The 17,969-nt window shown below is 34.9% G+C and overlaps 2 protein-coding genes across 2 annotated transcripts; one reads left to right on the top strand and one right to left on the bottom strand.

Annotated features, from left to right (window-relative positions):
- Positions 1-2,837: 2,837 nt before the first annotated feature.
- Positions 2,838-3,913, bottom strand: LOC110908817. Its single transcript, XM_022153803.2, has one exon. The coding sequence runs from the start codon at positions 3,822-3,824 to the stop codon at positions 2,982-2,984; it is 843 nt and encodes a 280-aa protein (XP_022009495.1). The 5' UTR covers positions 3,825-3,913; the 3' UTR covers positions 2,838-2,981.
- Positions 3,914-14,061: 10,148 nt separating this feature from the next.
- Positions 14,062-15,710, top strand: LOC110908818 (plasma membrane-associated cation-binding protein 1). The gene is made up of 4 exons (XM_022153804.2): positions 14,062-14,217; positions 14,298-14,443; positions 14,524-14,613; positions 15,179-15,710. Exons 2-4 carry the CDS (start codon positions 14,333-14,335, stop codon positions 15,518-15,520), a joined length of 543 nt encoding a protein of 180 aa, XP_022009496.1. The 5' UTR covers positions 14,062-14,217; positions 14,298-14,332; the 3' UTR covers positions 15,521-15,710.
- The last annotated feature ends 2,259 nt before the right edge of the window (positions 15,711-17,969 follow it).

Genomic DNA, 17,969 nt, shown 5'->3' with positions numbered 1-17,969 from the left:
TGTATGAAATCGCTAATGAACTGCTGAGAGCTGTTTCGAGTGTGTGTATTTGCCAATCCTTCTAATTCAAGCTTGTTACTCCCTTATAAAAAAGGAAATAATCTAACTAACTAACATTCCGCAAACCATGCTAGCTTCCCACGACTTACACAACGGTCATACAAGCCATGCACGTGCAGAATAATAGAGCATATTCTCCTAGAATCTCGGCAAGACCAAGTCCCATTCGAATACTCCTGTAAAACAAATTTAAACATAGTGGAAACAACCGTTAATATAAGGATAATAATGAGGATCCTGGATCCTTAATTCTGCAACGTCTTTTGAGGATCCTTAATTCAAACAGAATTGAGGATCCGTGATCCTGGCTGCATTTGAGGATCCGTGAACCTTAGGTTCTGGAAAACCATCCCTAACAATATATATATATATATATATATATATATATATATATATATTATTAATAAAAATAATTCGAGCGAAACCGAGCGATCGACGAGCGAGCGGACCTTTGCTCATGCTTGGATTGAATTTGAATCGAACCGATCCGAGTGGCTCATTTACAAACTGAGCGGGAATCGAACGAGCATTTTTAGAGCGATCGTCGAGTAGTTTGGATAGCCCTAACGGGAAAAGATCAAATAGGAAGTTTATTTTGGCTAGGAAGGATAGGAAGCAATATGATTATGACATGTGGCAACATTTAAAATAAAGAGTAAGGGTATTTTAGTCAATCGTATCCTTTCTTCTTCCTTCTTCTCCCCAGTAACTTCAAAACCCGCCATTTTCAAAACCCACCATCTTCAACCTTTTCTTCACTTTCTATCTCAATAATCACTACATTATATTGCGATTTTCGTCAACAATCAATGATTCAAACACCTGATCAACGTGTTCTTCAACTTTTTTGAAGAAAACCCAGTTTAATTTCATACAAAATCTCATTTTTTCTCATGATTTTGAAGATACTCACACGATCCGTTCGATTCGATCGCTGATAAGTGTTTCTATCATTCAAATTCCGTCAATCGTTAAAGAAATCGGCTTCGATCCATGTAAGAAATTCTTTAATTTCAGTTTTATGATCTGGGTTTTTTATTTAGTCGTTGCGTTTTACGATCTTGGCGGGGGTCCGGGGGCAGCGCCCCTGTTAGCAGGGTCCAAGGGGCGGCAGCCCCTTGTGGGTTCCAAGGGGCAGAGCCCCTGGCTGGGGTTGAGCTCGGAATTTTTTTTTTCCGATTCAACTGCTTTAATAAAAATGAATCAGAAAATTAAATTTTCTGTAAATTGCCTCTGGAAAACTGCATTCGTAGACAGTTTTTTATCTCCTGCTACCTGGTTCAGACAATTCACATATAAAACCACATTCGTAGACAGAGTTTCTGGTTCTGTGAACAACAGGTTCTGGTCATTGCATTTTAGACAGCTTCTAATTCTGTGAACAACAGTTTCTGGTTCTGTGAACAATAGTTTCTGGTCATTGCGTTTTAGACAGTTTCTGGTTCTGTGAACAACAGTTTCTGGTCATTGTGTTTTAGAAATAAAACATTTTGGAAGTGTTTTTACTCATTGCGTTTTAGGTAAACACATTTTTATGTGTATTCAGTTCATTGCGTTTTAGAGAGAACAGTTTCTTTTGTGTTTTTAGGCTATTGCGTTTTAGAAATAAGATATTTTTATGTGTTTTCTAGGCATTGCGTTTTAGAAATAAGACATTTTTAAGTGTTTTATGGCCATTGCGTTTTAGAAATAAGACATTTTTAAGTGTTTTCTGACCATTGCATTTTAGAAATAAGATATTTTTAAGTGTTTTATGGCCATCGCGTTTTAGAAATAAGACATTTTTAAGTGTTTTGGGTGCATTGCGTTTTAGGTAAAACACATTCAGTCCATTGCGTTTTATAAAGTACACTTTCTTTTGTGTTTTTAGGCTATTGCGTTTTAGAAATAAGACATTTATTTGTGTTTTCTGGTCATTGCGTTTTAGAAATAAAACATTTTTTTGTGTTTTTTGTGCGTTGCGTTTTAGAAAAAGTCATTTTTTTACGTTTTTTTTTTCACTGCTTTTTACGCAACTAGGTTTTCTCCATTGCGTTTTACGCAACTGGGTTTTCAAAAAAAAATTCGAAAATATAGCAATAGTATACTCGTTTTAAAGATAAAAAAACGCTCGTTTTTTTTTTGTGCAATTTTTATAAAAAAATAATGTCGTATGAAAAAGTTATTAACGTTTAAAAAATGGAGGGATTGGAGGAGAGAGAAACTATTGTGCTGGATTGACTAAAATGCCCCTAACAAACTCACGCGCCTCTTTTTTTTTTCTTCAATTTCATTTATTTAATCTTAGCTTCAATTTCATTCCTAACCTTCTTAGCCAAATAAATTTCCTATTGTATCTCCACCTAGCCCTAATATCAACACTCTCGGGAATGAGAAATTGCAAACTTAGTCCAAACAATTGTGAATTGGTTGCACGTATATACGTATAGCCACGACATTAATGAATTAACGGCCTTTATTTTAAAGAAAAATGACTCTATGTCCCAGTCTTTTCAAATTGAAAGCCCTAATAAAAAACTTATTTTACATTTTATAATGGTGTGGTTAACCCTGCTAGATGATTCATTGTTACAACGTGCGTTGATTGATGTTGAGTGCTATTTCATGTAATATATAGAATTTTATAATTGATTCTTAATAAGATCTATTTGTATAAAAAAATTATATGCTTTTTAAAAACGTTGTGCTTTTGTTAAAAGATTCTTCAAATAGCGGTCGATTGATATCACGAAACAAGCCAGCGGATTTTGTTATTAACTAAGATACTATACGCTGTATACAAAAAATAACTACAACATTGTATTATTGATTGTAATAATAACTCTACATTACCATTGTCACGCACCAAGTTATTCGAACAAATTTTACACACTAATGACCGAACAAAATCTTGGAAAAACAATATTATTACAAGTTTCATCTCAAACACTCTGAGCTTCTAAAAACGCCCTAAAATCATCTCTAGCCTTGCATAAGCGAGGCGTGATGGGCGATGTCGGTTGTGTGGTCGTAGAAGAAGTCGAAAAACGAACATGGCGACCCTCTTGCGATTTTTGTTCCTCTGTCCCCCCTTTCGTCTTAAGAACACCTTTCACACCACCTTTGTTAAACACGAAAGCCGAATTCATTGGCAAAGCATTATCACTTACACTTGTTCGTATAAGCTCCAACGGAAGATCAAAGTAGAGTGTAGACATGTGGTCATCATCGCTATGAATGGCGGATGATCGCCATGATCCACACTCGAATTTCTCAAGTGAAATCCGTTGTGACACTACTTGTGATGGTCTCGATCCTTGTGGTTCCACTCTTCTTGCTCTCACCGGTTTACCCTTACCAAAACCGGGCAAGAACAAGCAAAGGGCCCCACATTTGAAGTCCATTTCATTAGGTTTTTTAACCTCTTTCACCATGTTTGCACCATTTGTCGTCGTCTGTGATACTCCTTTGTTTAACGGTGTTTTATTACCATGTTTTTTGGAATATTTATTTTCCGCGGTGTTATTAAGATTTGCCCAAAGATCAAAACCACCATATGGTACAGATGATCTTTGTTCACCACCGGATTTGCTTCGTTGAAGGTGACTATCGGATGCGCAAGTGAGCGGAGAGTGAGACCGCGGTTGCGACACGCGAGGCGAGTTGGGTAAGGAGTTGGTAAGGAACTTGTAGTTAGTGGGTAACAAAGGCAATGGTTTCATAGATACTGGATCTACAGAAACATGCTTCTCTGTCTCTGTGTGTGAGCTCTCATTGATCAACATCCTGATATTGAAAACTATAAGATTTGATTAATCTTCAACGGATGATGAGTTACTAGTGATGAATGGATGAGGGTATATATACACATACATGTACGTGTGTATATGTATATATGGCCTGTGTAGTTTTTATATTATGATGGCTTTCGACGAGCCCAATAGTCAATAGGAGTGATGCACATGTTTTCCCTTGTCGACGACATTAATTATGTCAAAACAGATTACTTGTTTGCACGTACAAACTACAAAGTGATAATCTTTATATATTTCTACCTAATATGTATTTTACAATCCAAATAGAATTTTATAGTAAATATTATAGCAATTATTAATAAACTTATGTTTGCTACCAAGTTGACATAACAAGACGTGTTTTAAAGTTGCACGTAGATGGCAACTAATGAACCATATATTCTAATAAACACTCTAATACCTTGCAAGATGGTCCTGTTTCTCTAGGGCCTCAAATTCTAGAAAAAAGTTTATATGCATACACAAAGATGATACATAAATTATAGGATCGAAACAATTTTTGTGACGAAAAGATCTTCGTATTCATTATCCGCTTTGAACCCCAACAAGCTTGAGATGGCCTTGTAGCTTTTTATAACTGTGAGGGAGCATTAGATAAAAATATATTATCATGTAATATATATATAGCTATCTGTCATAATTAGAGGTTATAAATAGTTCGGATTTGATCTATGTTGTTATCCTTATTGCACTTTCATAAGCAGATTATCAGTAATACACAATACGTACACTAAATGGTTCGGATTAAATCTATGTTGTTATCCTTATTGCACTTTTATAAGCAATTATTAGTAATACACAATACGTACACTATACGGTTTTCATTATTCTATAAATTAGAAGTGTCGTCTAGCAATTCGCAACACAACAATTTTATCATGTAAATCCACAAGGTGAAGGGACTCTGATAAAATCATCATTGTACGAATCCCCATTTAAGAAATTATCAATGTTATTTCTAAAGTTTCAATTCAGAACACACACACATACACACACAAAAAAAAAAAAAAAAAAAAAAAAAAAGAAAAGAAAAGAAACTGAAGATGATTAGTTCGCTTCCTTCTCAAGGAATCAAAGTCTTCATTCACATGGGCCCATACATACTGTCGCTAGACTAGGCCCATTAAGACATGGAGTTGTTAAATGATAACAATAGAGCCGGGTATAAGCATATTGCTGATACACAAAAAGGCCCACATTTTAATGTGTTCAAATTTAGAGAGTAGTTTCTAAGAAATGCAACCAAGTTTTGAAAATAGGTGCCAATTATCATTTATCTCGTTTTGGGTTCTTTGTAGCAAAGCAAATGTTTCACAAGAATCAATAAAGAAGGATTGATGTTAACTAAAATTTATGGAACACTAGTCTCTATTCATGTTGTGCGATAATGACCGAAAACACAATTATTGGCTCTACCTAGAGAATTATTTGATCATTACCCTTGGTCCTGAAACGAATTATATGGATTATGGTCCACCCCTTTTCACAATTTGATAGCTTGTGGTTAGGTCATAATGAATTTAACATGATTATTAAAGAGGGGTAGTGAAAGGTGAATTTTTGTACTAGCCTTATGATTAGGTTCAATATAAGGTGAAAAGGTAAAAAGTTAAAAGGTTTAAGGGAGATGTAAAAAGTAATAGGGAGGGGCTCAAATAACAAAAATGGATTGGATTTTGAGTATGAACGTCTTGATTAGTTTCGGTTTATAAACAGTCAATCTGAACAATTTTGTATAGAGTTAACAGACTAATTAGATGAAAGATAATGGTTTTTGATCTTCAACAATCTCTCCGATCAACGGTTTATAAACAATCTATTTGATCAACTTTATAAAGAGCAACAATTATTGATCTTCAACAAATGGCAAAGGTTAAGCAACCATATATAGGAAGGTGATAGAAACACAAAACCGGGTTCTATTTCTATATAAAGTGATATCTATGAAAGTTGCCTTCCAAAAAAAATATAAAGTGATATCTTTAGATCTTCTAACGTAAAATTGAAGAACTTTCTTCAAGTGGGAAAAGACGGTTAACCACCTAAAAACAATAACAGGATCTATTAAGGATGCACAATTTTTCTTAGTATACAATTTGGTCATCAAACAATCAACTCAAACCAACTTTAATTAAAATTTATAATACCATCCGGTTATGTGACCAAGGTTCACATAGTTATACCCCTTATCTTTCAAATAACACATGATTGTGTTCAAAACCAGGACAAGACATGATTTTTAAAAACGATAGGCGGTTTAAAAAAGGGTTAAAAACAAATGATTTTAAAAATGATATTTGTAAAATACAAACGATTAAAGAAAATACATATTTATTTGTATATTTAAAAAGTATTTTTTTAAATAATAATCGTGAAAATAACAAAATAATAAATTAAACCTTAGTAATTGCATTAATAATCTATTAAATATTAAAAGAACTTTGTAATTATAAAAAACAGCCCCTTAGGTATATAATGACCTAATTACCCTTAGACCACGTGTAGTGGCGAGTAAAACAAATGTCTCACCCTTGGGCATGAAGCGACACGTAGCTCCTAGTCAGCAAAGGGGCTTGAAGTTAAAAAATGGGTGTAGTGGTGAGTAAAACAAATGCTCCTTGCAATAATTGCGCATTGATATTGAATTTAAATAAAACCCCCATCAAAAAATTTTCATTGGCCAAAAGTTTAACATTCTGGCGTTTTTTTTTTTTTTGGCCACACCCAACAAAAAATTTCGAAAGAACGCCCAGGGGACAGTGTTGGGACGTTTTTGGGTGTGGATTAGGGCAAAACGCCCAATTCCCTCTCCACTACACATGGTCTTACACTTAACTGCAAAAAGTAACAAAGTTAGTGTCATGGACCAAAATCATTATAAAATGCAACTTCAAAGTTTGATATGTTAAAAGATTATTTTTAGGCTGAAAGAGTTAAATTAGCTAAACCACAAGGACCAAAACAGTAATTTACCCTATTATTTATTATTTAATCACCTTATTATCTAATATTAGTTTAATAACATGTTATTATTTAATCAGTTTATTGTCTATTATTTTCTATTAGTTTATTAATCAACATGTTATTAAGTATCTAATCAACTTATTACAATTTCTTTTATCATAAATCATCTATTTTTTAAATTATGTAGATACCACATAACACTTTTCATCATACATGAGTAGGAGAGACCCGTGTGTCATTTTTTAATGTGCGTGATTAGGGTTTTGTTCATACGTGATTATGCGATGTTATGTGTGATTATGCGATGTTATGCGGGATTATGTGTTTTTATCATGTGTGATTATGTATTTTGGTCATGCGTGAGTAAGGTTTCAAATTTATAACATGCGTAATTTACTCGTGTACGCTTCGCACGTTAAGGCATTCTTGTACGTTAACCGGCCTCTATACTAAATTAAAGTTTGTGATGAATTATTAGTATATATTAGAAAATACAAAAAGGTAGGTTAGAACCTGACCCGAACCGAGCCGGAAATTTTTATGTTCGCTTGTATAAAATTGAAGCATCTAAAAACAGTGACTTTATACAAATAAAATCATGGATCCGCTACTGCATGTACAGTAAAATAATGCTCCATTTTATGAGTGTACGGTAAAATACCCCTGAATTTTTCTTCTAGCTCCGCTACTGATGTGCCCACCATTTATCATCAGATAATATGCATCCACATATGTACACCTCCGATTAGTTTAGGGGCCTAAATATTTCAAATATATATATCTAAAAATATGAAACCGAAAGATTTATTTCACCATCTCTATAAAAATTTAATCTTATAACTTGTTTGTTAACAAAAAAAAAATGTTTTTATCCATATTATCCAAACATCTACGTAATGTAATTTATTTGACCATCTCTATATAATTTTTATGTTACAACTTAGCCCAAATAATTTTATTTTTATCAATATCTAAAATCTTATAACATATTGGGTTTATTAGTCTAATTTTGATCCAAATCCATTATCCAAACATCCATTTAATGTGACTAATAATAAAAAGTTATAAATAAAATAAAAAAACAATAAACTAAAGATCGGATATTGAAATTGATGGTGATGAACTTTGTATGGAGTTAAAGTTATTTGACACATTAGAAACCAATGAATTTAGCAACCCTATATTCTTGTTGTGTTTATTGCTATAACGTTAATCGTCATTTTAAAAATAGTTTTTATAATTCGTTAGGTCAAAGGGCCTTTTTTCTGACTTGGCAGAGGCACCAAATCCTTAGGAATGGGTATGGCATTAACCATTAACCATATATTTATAAACATGGTCTTTACAATCAGTGATTGACGCAAGAATATCGATCAAGGGTGTCGATGTAAGACATTTATCAACTTGATTACGTATTTCTTGGTGTTGTTAAAAAAAAACGTAGGAGTTGTTTGTAAACATCTGAATGGTTAAGTGCTGAACCAGTAAGAGATCTGAACCATTAAGTGCTGAACCAGTAAGATGTCTGAATCATTAAGAGCCTATATAATGCTTAACCGTTCAGAGACAAATGTCTGACCAATTCAGATTAGAGGTCTTAACCATTCAGACTCTGTATAAATCTTAACCATTCAGAGGCAAATGCCTGAACCATTCAGACATCTGCTCGTGAAACAAACAGTCTGAACCATTAAGTGTTGAACCAATAAAATGTCTGAATCATTAAGAGCCTCATTAAGAGGTAAACAAACAGCCCCGTATTTCTTAGTTCAGATCAAACTTTTTTTCAATTCGGGTCAGGCTATTTAGTTGTAGTTACTCGTTGAGCTTTGGTGCATAAAAATACAATACCGATACCTAACAAAAGATAGTAATAGTTACATTTGTGATCAAGGTAGAAGATTTGAAAAATAAATACTAATAAACATCAAAGGTAAATAGAAGGCATTTTCACAATGAGTAATTGGTTTCCACTTATTTTGAGTTCAAGTTTTATTCATAAAAGAGAACATAATTTCAAAAAAAAAAAATTGATTATTTTAAACTAACCCATAAAAGATTTAAAGGCAATAAACTAAATTTCTTTTAGAAAATACTACAAAAACAAAACATAGTTTCCTCTCGATTTCAAGTTCACATCCTCGCTAACAAGATGTGTTGATTAATTTGTTTTTGTATTCACACCTGCGTCCTTTAGACTGTGGGGTATGAGGCTTGGGTTGGGGCGTGGGTTGGCTGAAAACACCCAAGCCATCACCCCGGGTGGGCTTAGGTTGGGGCGTGGCCCAAGAGACGGGAGTTTGAAGCCAGGCGTGGGGCGGGCTAGCGATCCTATGTGGCCGGCTCCTATTCGCTTTGTTGGCCATGTTATAGCGGGACATTTAAAATTTAAAATTGAACCGTTTGGCCAAGCCAAGCGGTCACCCCAACCCCAACAGTCAACATCACTATAAATATAACCTCAACCCCACCGGCTACCCCATCCCAAACCATCGCTGTCCACCGCTACCCCAACCAAAACCCACTTGATCGAACCCGCTACCACAACCCACTTGATCGATGGGCTCTTGGACCCACGAAGAAGAGCTAGCTCTCGTCACAAGCGTCGTTGACGCAATGAGGGGCGACAACCCGGTCAAACACGATATTGGCCGGAAGCCTTTGCAAGCTACCGACATAACGTCGGACACGACCGGTACAACTTAAACGCGTGCCAACATAAATGGCGTGAGCTACGGCCGAAGCTTGATCGTTTCAAGGCCTACTTCGAAGTCGTTCCGAGCGGTGAGTTAAGCCACGAGTACCGGGTGGCGGTGGCGAACATTGAGTTTTGGGGCAAGGAACGAAGGCCGTTCGACAAGCTCGCGTTTTTTGAAATTTACCTAACGCTCTAGGTTTTTTTTTATTTTGTAATCGTTTTTAGGTTTTTTGTAATTTTTAGGAATTATGTAATTTTTAAGAATTTAATAAAATTTTAGGCTTTTTTTTAATGTTGTGTGTATTTTTTTTTTAATTTTTTGTAATTTTTTTTAATAAACTGCCAAGCCACGCCCCAACCCAAGCCCCGCTATACCCCACGGACACGTCACTCACCGGTGGGGGGGGCTCGAACTCCACGTGTCAACTCATGCCCCCAACCCAAGCTGCACCATATCCCACGATCTTATAAGTGTTAAAAAAACGAAAAAACAGAGTTTGGTCCAACATAAATAAACATACACAAAGTTGGTAAAAAAATCACAATAAGGAGCGGGAGAGAATGTCAGAGAAAGGTGGATCAACTACTACGATACACAGGGCTGGCTCAACCATTTTGATGGCTTAAGGCAAAGTAAAAGCTTGTAGCTTTTTTTTCCAAAAAAACGTATGTAATTGAAAGTTAAACTTGAAGGGCCCAAGTGTAATTATTTGAAAGATTGTGTTAAAATTTAAAAACAAGAAAAAAAAATGGAAGAAAATGGTGAACCTGAGATTCGAACTCGCGTCTCACCAACATCCATACATACACAAAACCACTACACTACCAACCATCAATCTATTGATAACCCACACCCTAAAGCTTTTATAAATGGACTGTGGTTTCATCAAATCGTGTAGGCCCTACAGTTTTGGTGGCCTAAGGCCCAAACCTCATTTGACTTGGACTTGAGCCGGCCCTAATAATACATGTGATTTTGATTTTATTATCTACTAATTCTTTTACGGTTGTCACTAGGGTTTCGATGTATAGACTATATGTACAAAAGAAAAGTGTGTTAGGTGACACATAGCCTGAAGGCTAGGTCCGCCCCTACTTGCACCCGGTTATTAAGCAACAATGTAAGTATGTACACCCAGTGGTACCACTTTGGTATTTATCCTATTTTTAGAGCTTCACATTAGAGTCTTTATATCACCATAATTCCTATAATTTAAAGAAAAGTTTAAGGTTTTCATTAACTTTCCACTTTATTAGGATCCCTAAAATAGGAAATCACTATTCACTCTCTGTATTTATTCCCTATGTTTTTTATGAGTGAAGAAAAGAGAAATATAAGGAACTAGAAAGAATACCCGCGATATGAAACGGGGTTACAATCAGTATTGGTTTGGTTTGTAAGACATTGGCACTTGATATATCAACCAAAAGAAATATGCTCAAAAAGACATTGACACGTGTTTTACATCAGACGAAACACAAAAGTTGTATACCATAATTTAGGGCAAAAATCCGGCCATAGTTTCACCCATAATTCCAACCTAAATCACATATATTGCAGCCCTAATTAAACCTAAAGATTAAAAACACACACCTTATGAAGATTAAAGAAGAATCACTCGAAGTCGAACAAGCAGCGCAGCCCCTGCGTCTGGTAGAATACCAGCAGCAGCGAATTTGGGTTTTTTTCCCTTCTCTGTTCGTATACCCACAAGCGAATTTGGTTTTTTTCAATAAGGTGGGTTTCTATTTGGGCAATTGGGCTATAAACAATACATTCTTCCAAACATGTTTACAAATACAATTTTTGGGCCCAAATAGAATTATTTGGGCTATATAAATATTTTATTTGGGCAATATAAGTAATTTTTTTATAAAATCAGGGGGGGGGGGGGTCAAAAACGTATATACCTAAAAAATTATATACGAAACCTACATACATAACACTAATGATCGAAAAGTTAAGGAGGTCGCACCCCCCCCCCCCCCGGCCCCTTGAAAGCTGCGCCCCTTGTAGTAGTATGACTAGACCATGGCGTCTTGTCAAATATGAGAAGAACCGGGCTTTATTTCAATTCGAGTCGTATGAATCAATCATTAAGACATTATGTATCTATTTCTAGGGGATGTGTTGTAACAAAGGGTAACCTTCGATGCCCCTTGACACTTCGATGATAGTGTAAATTTTGGAAGAAAAAAAATTGACGTTTTTTTTTATTCGTTACCCCTTTCTTTTGAAACGTTGCCCCTATAAAAAAAATTTAGATCCGTCACTGACACTTGGTTTTGCCATGGCTCTTCTTTTGTGTATGAAAAGTATTTTTTTATGCAATAAGTTATTTTGTTTAGAACGATAAACTATACCTACTCTTATAATCTACACCACTGTATCCAATGAGACTATTAACGGTACAACTCGCAACACCTAAGGAAACAGCAAAGCTTAGTTTTGTGATATATTATTATTTCGTGTGATAGAAGCCTGTGTGGTGATTAGAATATTGAAGGAGAAATTGACGGCGGTTGTGTCAAAACCCCACCCCCAGCTAACCCACGTTGGGGGAGACAAGCTTTCTTGTTCATTGTTTCACATAATGTTGGTTTCACAGGTCACAATTGGGTCCCCTTCCATGGTTACCAGCTGGCTGAAAACCCCCATCTTTAATCATTCAATGCCAAGTTGCCAGCCGACTCAACTCTTCTTTGGACACTAATATAATCAAATCAAACATTGCAACTGTGCTGGCATGCCAATCACCATCTTGATCACACTAGCTTTTACCTCTAATTCAAACGTTACATTTTTTTGAAATTTTTAAAGATATAGATAAATAGGGAGAGGATCATATCAGAAAAAAATTATTAAAATAAGAAATGACATATTGGTAAAATGCTATTTCATTTATAACTCATCTCATTAATTTTTTCGTTTTTAATTAACTAGTCAACTAATCATTAACTATCCTCAATATAATCTACAAAATCTTCCTACATATACCCTACACATAATATAATTTTATCCTATATAGTCGAAATTTATCCTACACACCTCAAAATATATCCTACACAACTCATAATATATCCTACACAACTAGTAATTTATTCTACACTTAAACTAAGTTGTAATTTATATTTAGAAAAAGAGTTACAAATTTAATTTAGTTTGTTATTAAAGGGGAAGAAATACAAATTAATGATCAATGTAAGCTTACCAATATACCCTTATATTAAAACTAAATAAAGTAAAATGAAACATTGTTATTGGTTGAAACTTCTTCTTTTTTGTTCTTAAAAAAAAAATTCTCATTTGAACTCTCCACTAGATAAATAAACCAACAAAGTATATTTTTATGTATTATGGCATGATTGAAGTAAGGGTAAAATTATATATCCTGCAAATTCTTCTAAATTTAGGAAGTGTACAAAATACAATAGATCGCAAAATATAACATATTGTTGAGTAAAATATAAAACAATACCAAAAAATATAACACAATGTCGAGAAAAAAGACACAATGAGTCGCAAAAATACACAAAGACGCAAATAAAGAAAAGACATATTGCCAAATAAAAAGACACAATGATATAAACAAAAACTCTAATATATACAAGCTAAAAATCATAAAACGAAAACCTAAAATCGCATATCGAAGAGGTTAACGAGACGGTTTCAATGTCGCTTGAGTGATGTCAAATAGAATCCATTTGATACCCTTCTAGGAGACTATGAATTTGAACCTTACCCATTTAAGTAATATGTGTGTAGATATCTTATTACTAGTTGATCCAAAAGTTAGCACACTCTTACCTATACCAACAAGACAAAGAGAAACATGACTCGAAAAAAACCCAAACTTAAAAAAAATACGCAACTTAAGCTATGCGGGCCCAAGCAACATGCGGAAAAGGACTCGATAGGGCAAATTCTATCAATTAGGGCTCCTGAAGAAAGGATAGGGGGTGTGGTATAAAGCCCCTAGGGGCTTTATCACGTCACATCAGCGCCACATTAGTGTCATGTCACATAGAGGGATTTAAAGTCTCTCTCTTTAACTTGCATGCAATGGTTTAAAGCCCACTTTAAGCCCCATATTAAAAAAATACAAAAAAAAAATAAAGAGGAAAATATTTGATTGGTTGAAAAGAATGGGCCCCACCTACACCCCTTTAGCACACTTGTTAACAATGTGGCGGAGAAGGGATGATGCCCCCTTTTAACATGATGGCGCCATAGGGATCTATTATTGATGATGTGGTGGGGTGACGCTAAACCACACCATGTCTCCTCACCCAATATTTTTCCTCAATATTAGCATTTCCGTATCATTTCCTTTTACGGTAAAGTGTGTAAATCACTAATTGGCTTAACTTACACGTTTATTATGTCTTTAAGTTCGACATTTATTTTATAGTTTGTGAATTCGAAAATTTGACAACACGTATCAAGTTTTGATGTTTGATTCAAAAGACATGTTTTTAACCTATTAACATATTAACTTAGGTGAATCTTTTTAATAAGAAAAGGTAATATAAGGACAAGTGTTGGGATACAATGCGAATAATAATAATAATAAAATAAGTGCATATGGTTGAGGAGATTGCACTTATAATTAACACATAACTTTCTTCACTTCTTCTTGTCCATCAACAAAAACTATCACACACACAAAATCACACCTCTAGAATTTGCTTCTAATTAAGGTAAGCTCTTATCTTTCTTTTTCTGTCTAAACATAACAAAACAAGTATTGAGCCTAATGAGGGGATTTGTATATGTGTAGGTTGACTTTCACATAAATCAAAATCGAATTAGAAGATGGGTTACTGGAAATCGACAGTCGTACCGAAATTTAAGAAGATCTTCGAGAAGAACAACACCAAGAAAACTGCCGCAGCCGAAGCTTGCAAATCCTTCGATGAAGCTAAGGTTGTTCTCTTATGAATATATGAAATATTTGTTTCTGTAACTTTTTATTACCATATTCATATATATGCATGTCCATGCAGGAAGAATATACCAAACAATTTGATGAGAAGAAAACTGAACTCCAAACTAAAGTAATCGAGATCTATGAAGCTTCTGCTACTGAAATAAAGGTCCACACCTAATTATATTTACTTGTATATATTATAAACTTTTTAACAGGAGTTAGATCCTTTTATCAGATAATCAAGAAACAATATCCAAGTATTATTTTTGTTTCATTGTTGTAAAATTTGTTTCTATAAATATTAAAACTTTTAAAATTAGGTGACTTAAATGAAATATACATAATTTTCTTATTTTGAGGTACCAAAAGTATTGCATGCATCACAAGAGGGTAAAATCTTGACTACGTTTTACAAGGTGGCTCGTCGCCAGTGACAGGTGATCTCTTAACATGATCAAGATTTTACCTCATTGTGATGCATGCAAACGGAGGGCATCCCCAATTTTTTTTATTTTTATTCTTTTTGCTTTTTAAAAAAATCGAATATATATGGATATAAAACTTAGCTACTTTTAGAGATTACTTTATTTAAGTTGACTTGAATGAAAAAATTAAGAAACTTGGTTTTTTAAGTTGAGTAATTTTCATAGTCATAGTGATGAAACACCAAAGAAATTCTTTCCGGTTAAGTGAAAGAAATTAACATGCTTTGTGACCTAAATAATTAACAGGAGTTGGTGAAGGAACCTAAGGATGCTTCCTTAAAAAAGAACGCTAGTGGAGTCACCAAATTTCTTGAAGAACTCTCCAAAATAGAGTTTCCAGGGTCGAAACCGGTTCACGAAGCGTGTTCCAAGTTCGGGCCAACGCTTGTTCAAGGACCGATCATCTTCGTATTTGAAAAGGTCTCAACTTTCATCGTTGTGGAAGAGAAGGAAACGAAAGATAAGGATGCGGAGGTGGAGACTGTGGAGGCAGAACAGAAAGAAGAGGTGGTCGTTGAGGAAGTAAAGGCGGCGTCGGCAGCGGAGGAGGTGGTGGTAGCACCAGCGGAGCCACCAAAGGCTTGCTGATAGAGTGAACATCGGTTGATATACATGTGTGATTTGATAAACTTGTTATTCTTTATTTTCTATTTTTGTTACTCTATTTTTGTATTCGTTTTTAATTTAAAGTCTATACTTTTGTAGTTGATATGGTATTGGTGTAGCAATTACACTTTTTGGTGTGTCAATAAATATATATTATTCTTTTTATAGTTGATTATTCTCTATTGATTTCACAATTCGCGCTATTATTTTTTTCATCATCTTGCTCATCTTCATTTTTTCATCACTATCCTCTCGTACAACTTGTGCTAAAAACTTTATATAAACTTAGTAAAAGAAATTTGTAGCCTACGTTAACCTAACCATAAATTGCCTAACAACCCAAGGTAAACGATATATAGTCGGACCCTAAAATATGTTAGAAAATCAATCCTTAATGTCAAATACAAAACACACGATATTAACAAACTTATTCGACTTTCTTATAATAAACCAAAGCACCAACAAATACAATAACCCTAACCATACTAATTCTAATCGAACTCAAACTCTATTAAATAAATAGATGAATTCACAGATAAACCTTATTAATTTTAACTAATAATTGTCTCTAATTTAAATATTGGTGTAATACAGGGATGAGCATTTGGTACCGGTACCGAATTGGTACCCACTTTTTGGCGTTTTCGATAGGGTACTGATATTTTACCGAATTTTGTCTTCCAATACCGGTACCGTACCGAACCTTTTCGATACTAGTACAGATACCCATATTTGGTGAATTTCATTACCGATATTTTCTGTACTGATACCCTTGGTACCGAGGTCATCCGTCGTGTAACGTAAAAAGTTTCAAATGAATACTGTTGAAAAGCACCTTAACAAATTACCTATAACTACATTCACTATGGACGGGAATAGTGTCAGGCAACTCCCTGTCACTTTCTCATTGGTCCAGCCAAATTACGATTTTGTCCCATTTAAATTTACAGTTTTGCCCTTGGTTTTGTTTTTTACTCCCAACCAAAAATCGATTTTACCCTCAGTTCAAATTTGCAGTTTTGCCATCGTTTTTATTTTTTTTTCTTGTCAAATTACGATTTTGCCCCCAATATAAAATTATAGTCATGCCATCATTTTAGTTTTTTTACCTTCACCACGGAGGGGAATTGTAACACTTCGTAAAATCGTGTCCAATAATGTATTGACACGTGTCCCTAATCCTAATAGTGCCAAGTGTTGGCTAGGAGGGATTATTTTTGCCAAACGATGAAAGTATGAATGTGAAGTGCCTAAAAGTGTCAACATGCTTAAACTATGTCTCTTAGTGACCTTCTACGGTGTTCGTATTCTCTAAACGAGCCACTTGTTGGACGAACGAAACCGTTTGTGATTTAATTGAAAGTTTGATGATATGAAGGGTTAAAAGCGTCAACATTTTAATTTATACCTCTGAGTGGCCTTTTAACGAACCCGGAACTTTATAATGTACGGGTATACTTCCGAGTATACCTAATATTGGACTTGAGGGGTTAAAAGTGCAATTTATGAAAGTTATGTTGAGTTTTATGGCTAAGGGACCAAAACTGCCAAAGTTCCAAAATTGATTTGAGCCCGTCGCGGGCCGCGGAGTATGCGGCTTCGCTTGCCGCGGGGCGCGAGGGACGTAGCTGGGCAATTTCTTTTGCTTGGTCACCACACATACAACCAAAACCCACCATATTCGAAACCAGGGGCTTGTTTGTCAGTTGTGCCACGTCTTAGGACACTTGTAGGCCTCTAAGAATTCCCCATAACACCTGTTGCAACCTCCTTAATCCCTCAACAAGTATAAATAGGTGCCAAGGTTCATCACTTCAACTTGTACCTTCTCATTTTTCATATTTCTTACTCCTTCTGGAGATTCCCAGCTGAAGGGAGACTCCTCTTGAGTTCAAGTTCGTGCTAGGAACACTTGTACGTGCTCCTACCTCCTGCATTTTCGTTTGTAGGCTTTTAAAAGCCGAAAGTCAAGCTTTTTCGATAAATGCTTTGACTTTCGGTTTAGACCTTAATGGTGCAGCCATTGTTCGAGGCGAACATGGCTACGTGATCGTAACTAGGTAGGTGTTAACCCCTCAAAAGGACACCCCCTGAAAATCACGTTTGTTTGGTCAATTGACGGGTCAAAGTTATTAATATTAAAAAGTCAAACGGGTCAGTTTTTGAAATAATCATAATCTGATAATGTAGGTGTTCTAAATTATGTTTTAACACATTAATAACTTGGTAATAATTATTAGAACATGTGTAACCATGTTCGGCTCGTCAATTCCGGTTTTATGGTCGGCTCGCAACCGAAAGTCGCGAAGTTTGACTTCTACTTTGACTTTCGATTCTGACCCGAATTAGAATAGTTTGCTACTGATTTAAGGTTCCATTATGATCATATTACTATGTAGCATAACCCTCTGAGGTTATATTACATGATCAT

The sequence above is a fragment of the Helianthus annuus genome, chromosome 14 (genome assembly GCF_002127325.2).
Source record: "Helianthus annuus cultivar XRQ/B chromosome 14, HanXRQr2.0-SUNRISE, whole genome shotgun sequence".
In the NCBI taxonomy this organism is placed as follows: domain Eukaryota; kingdom Viridiplantae; phylum Streptophyta; class Magnoliopsida; order Asterales; family Asteraceae; genus Helianthus; species Helianthus annuus.
Note: the sequence above shows the minus strand (reverse complement) of the source record. Positions and strands in the feature narration are given on the sequence as shown.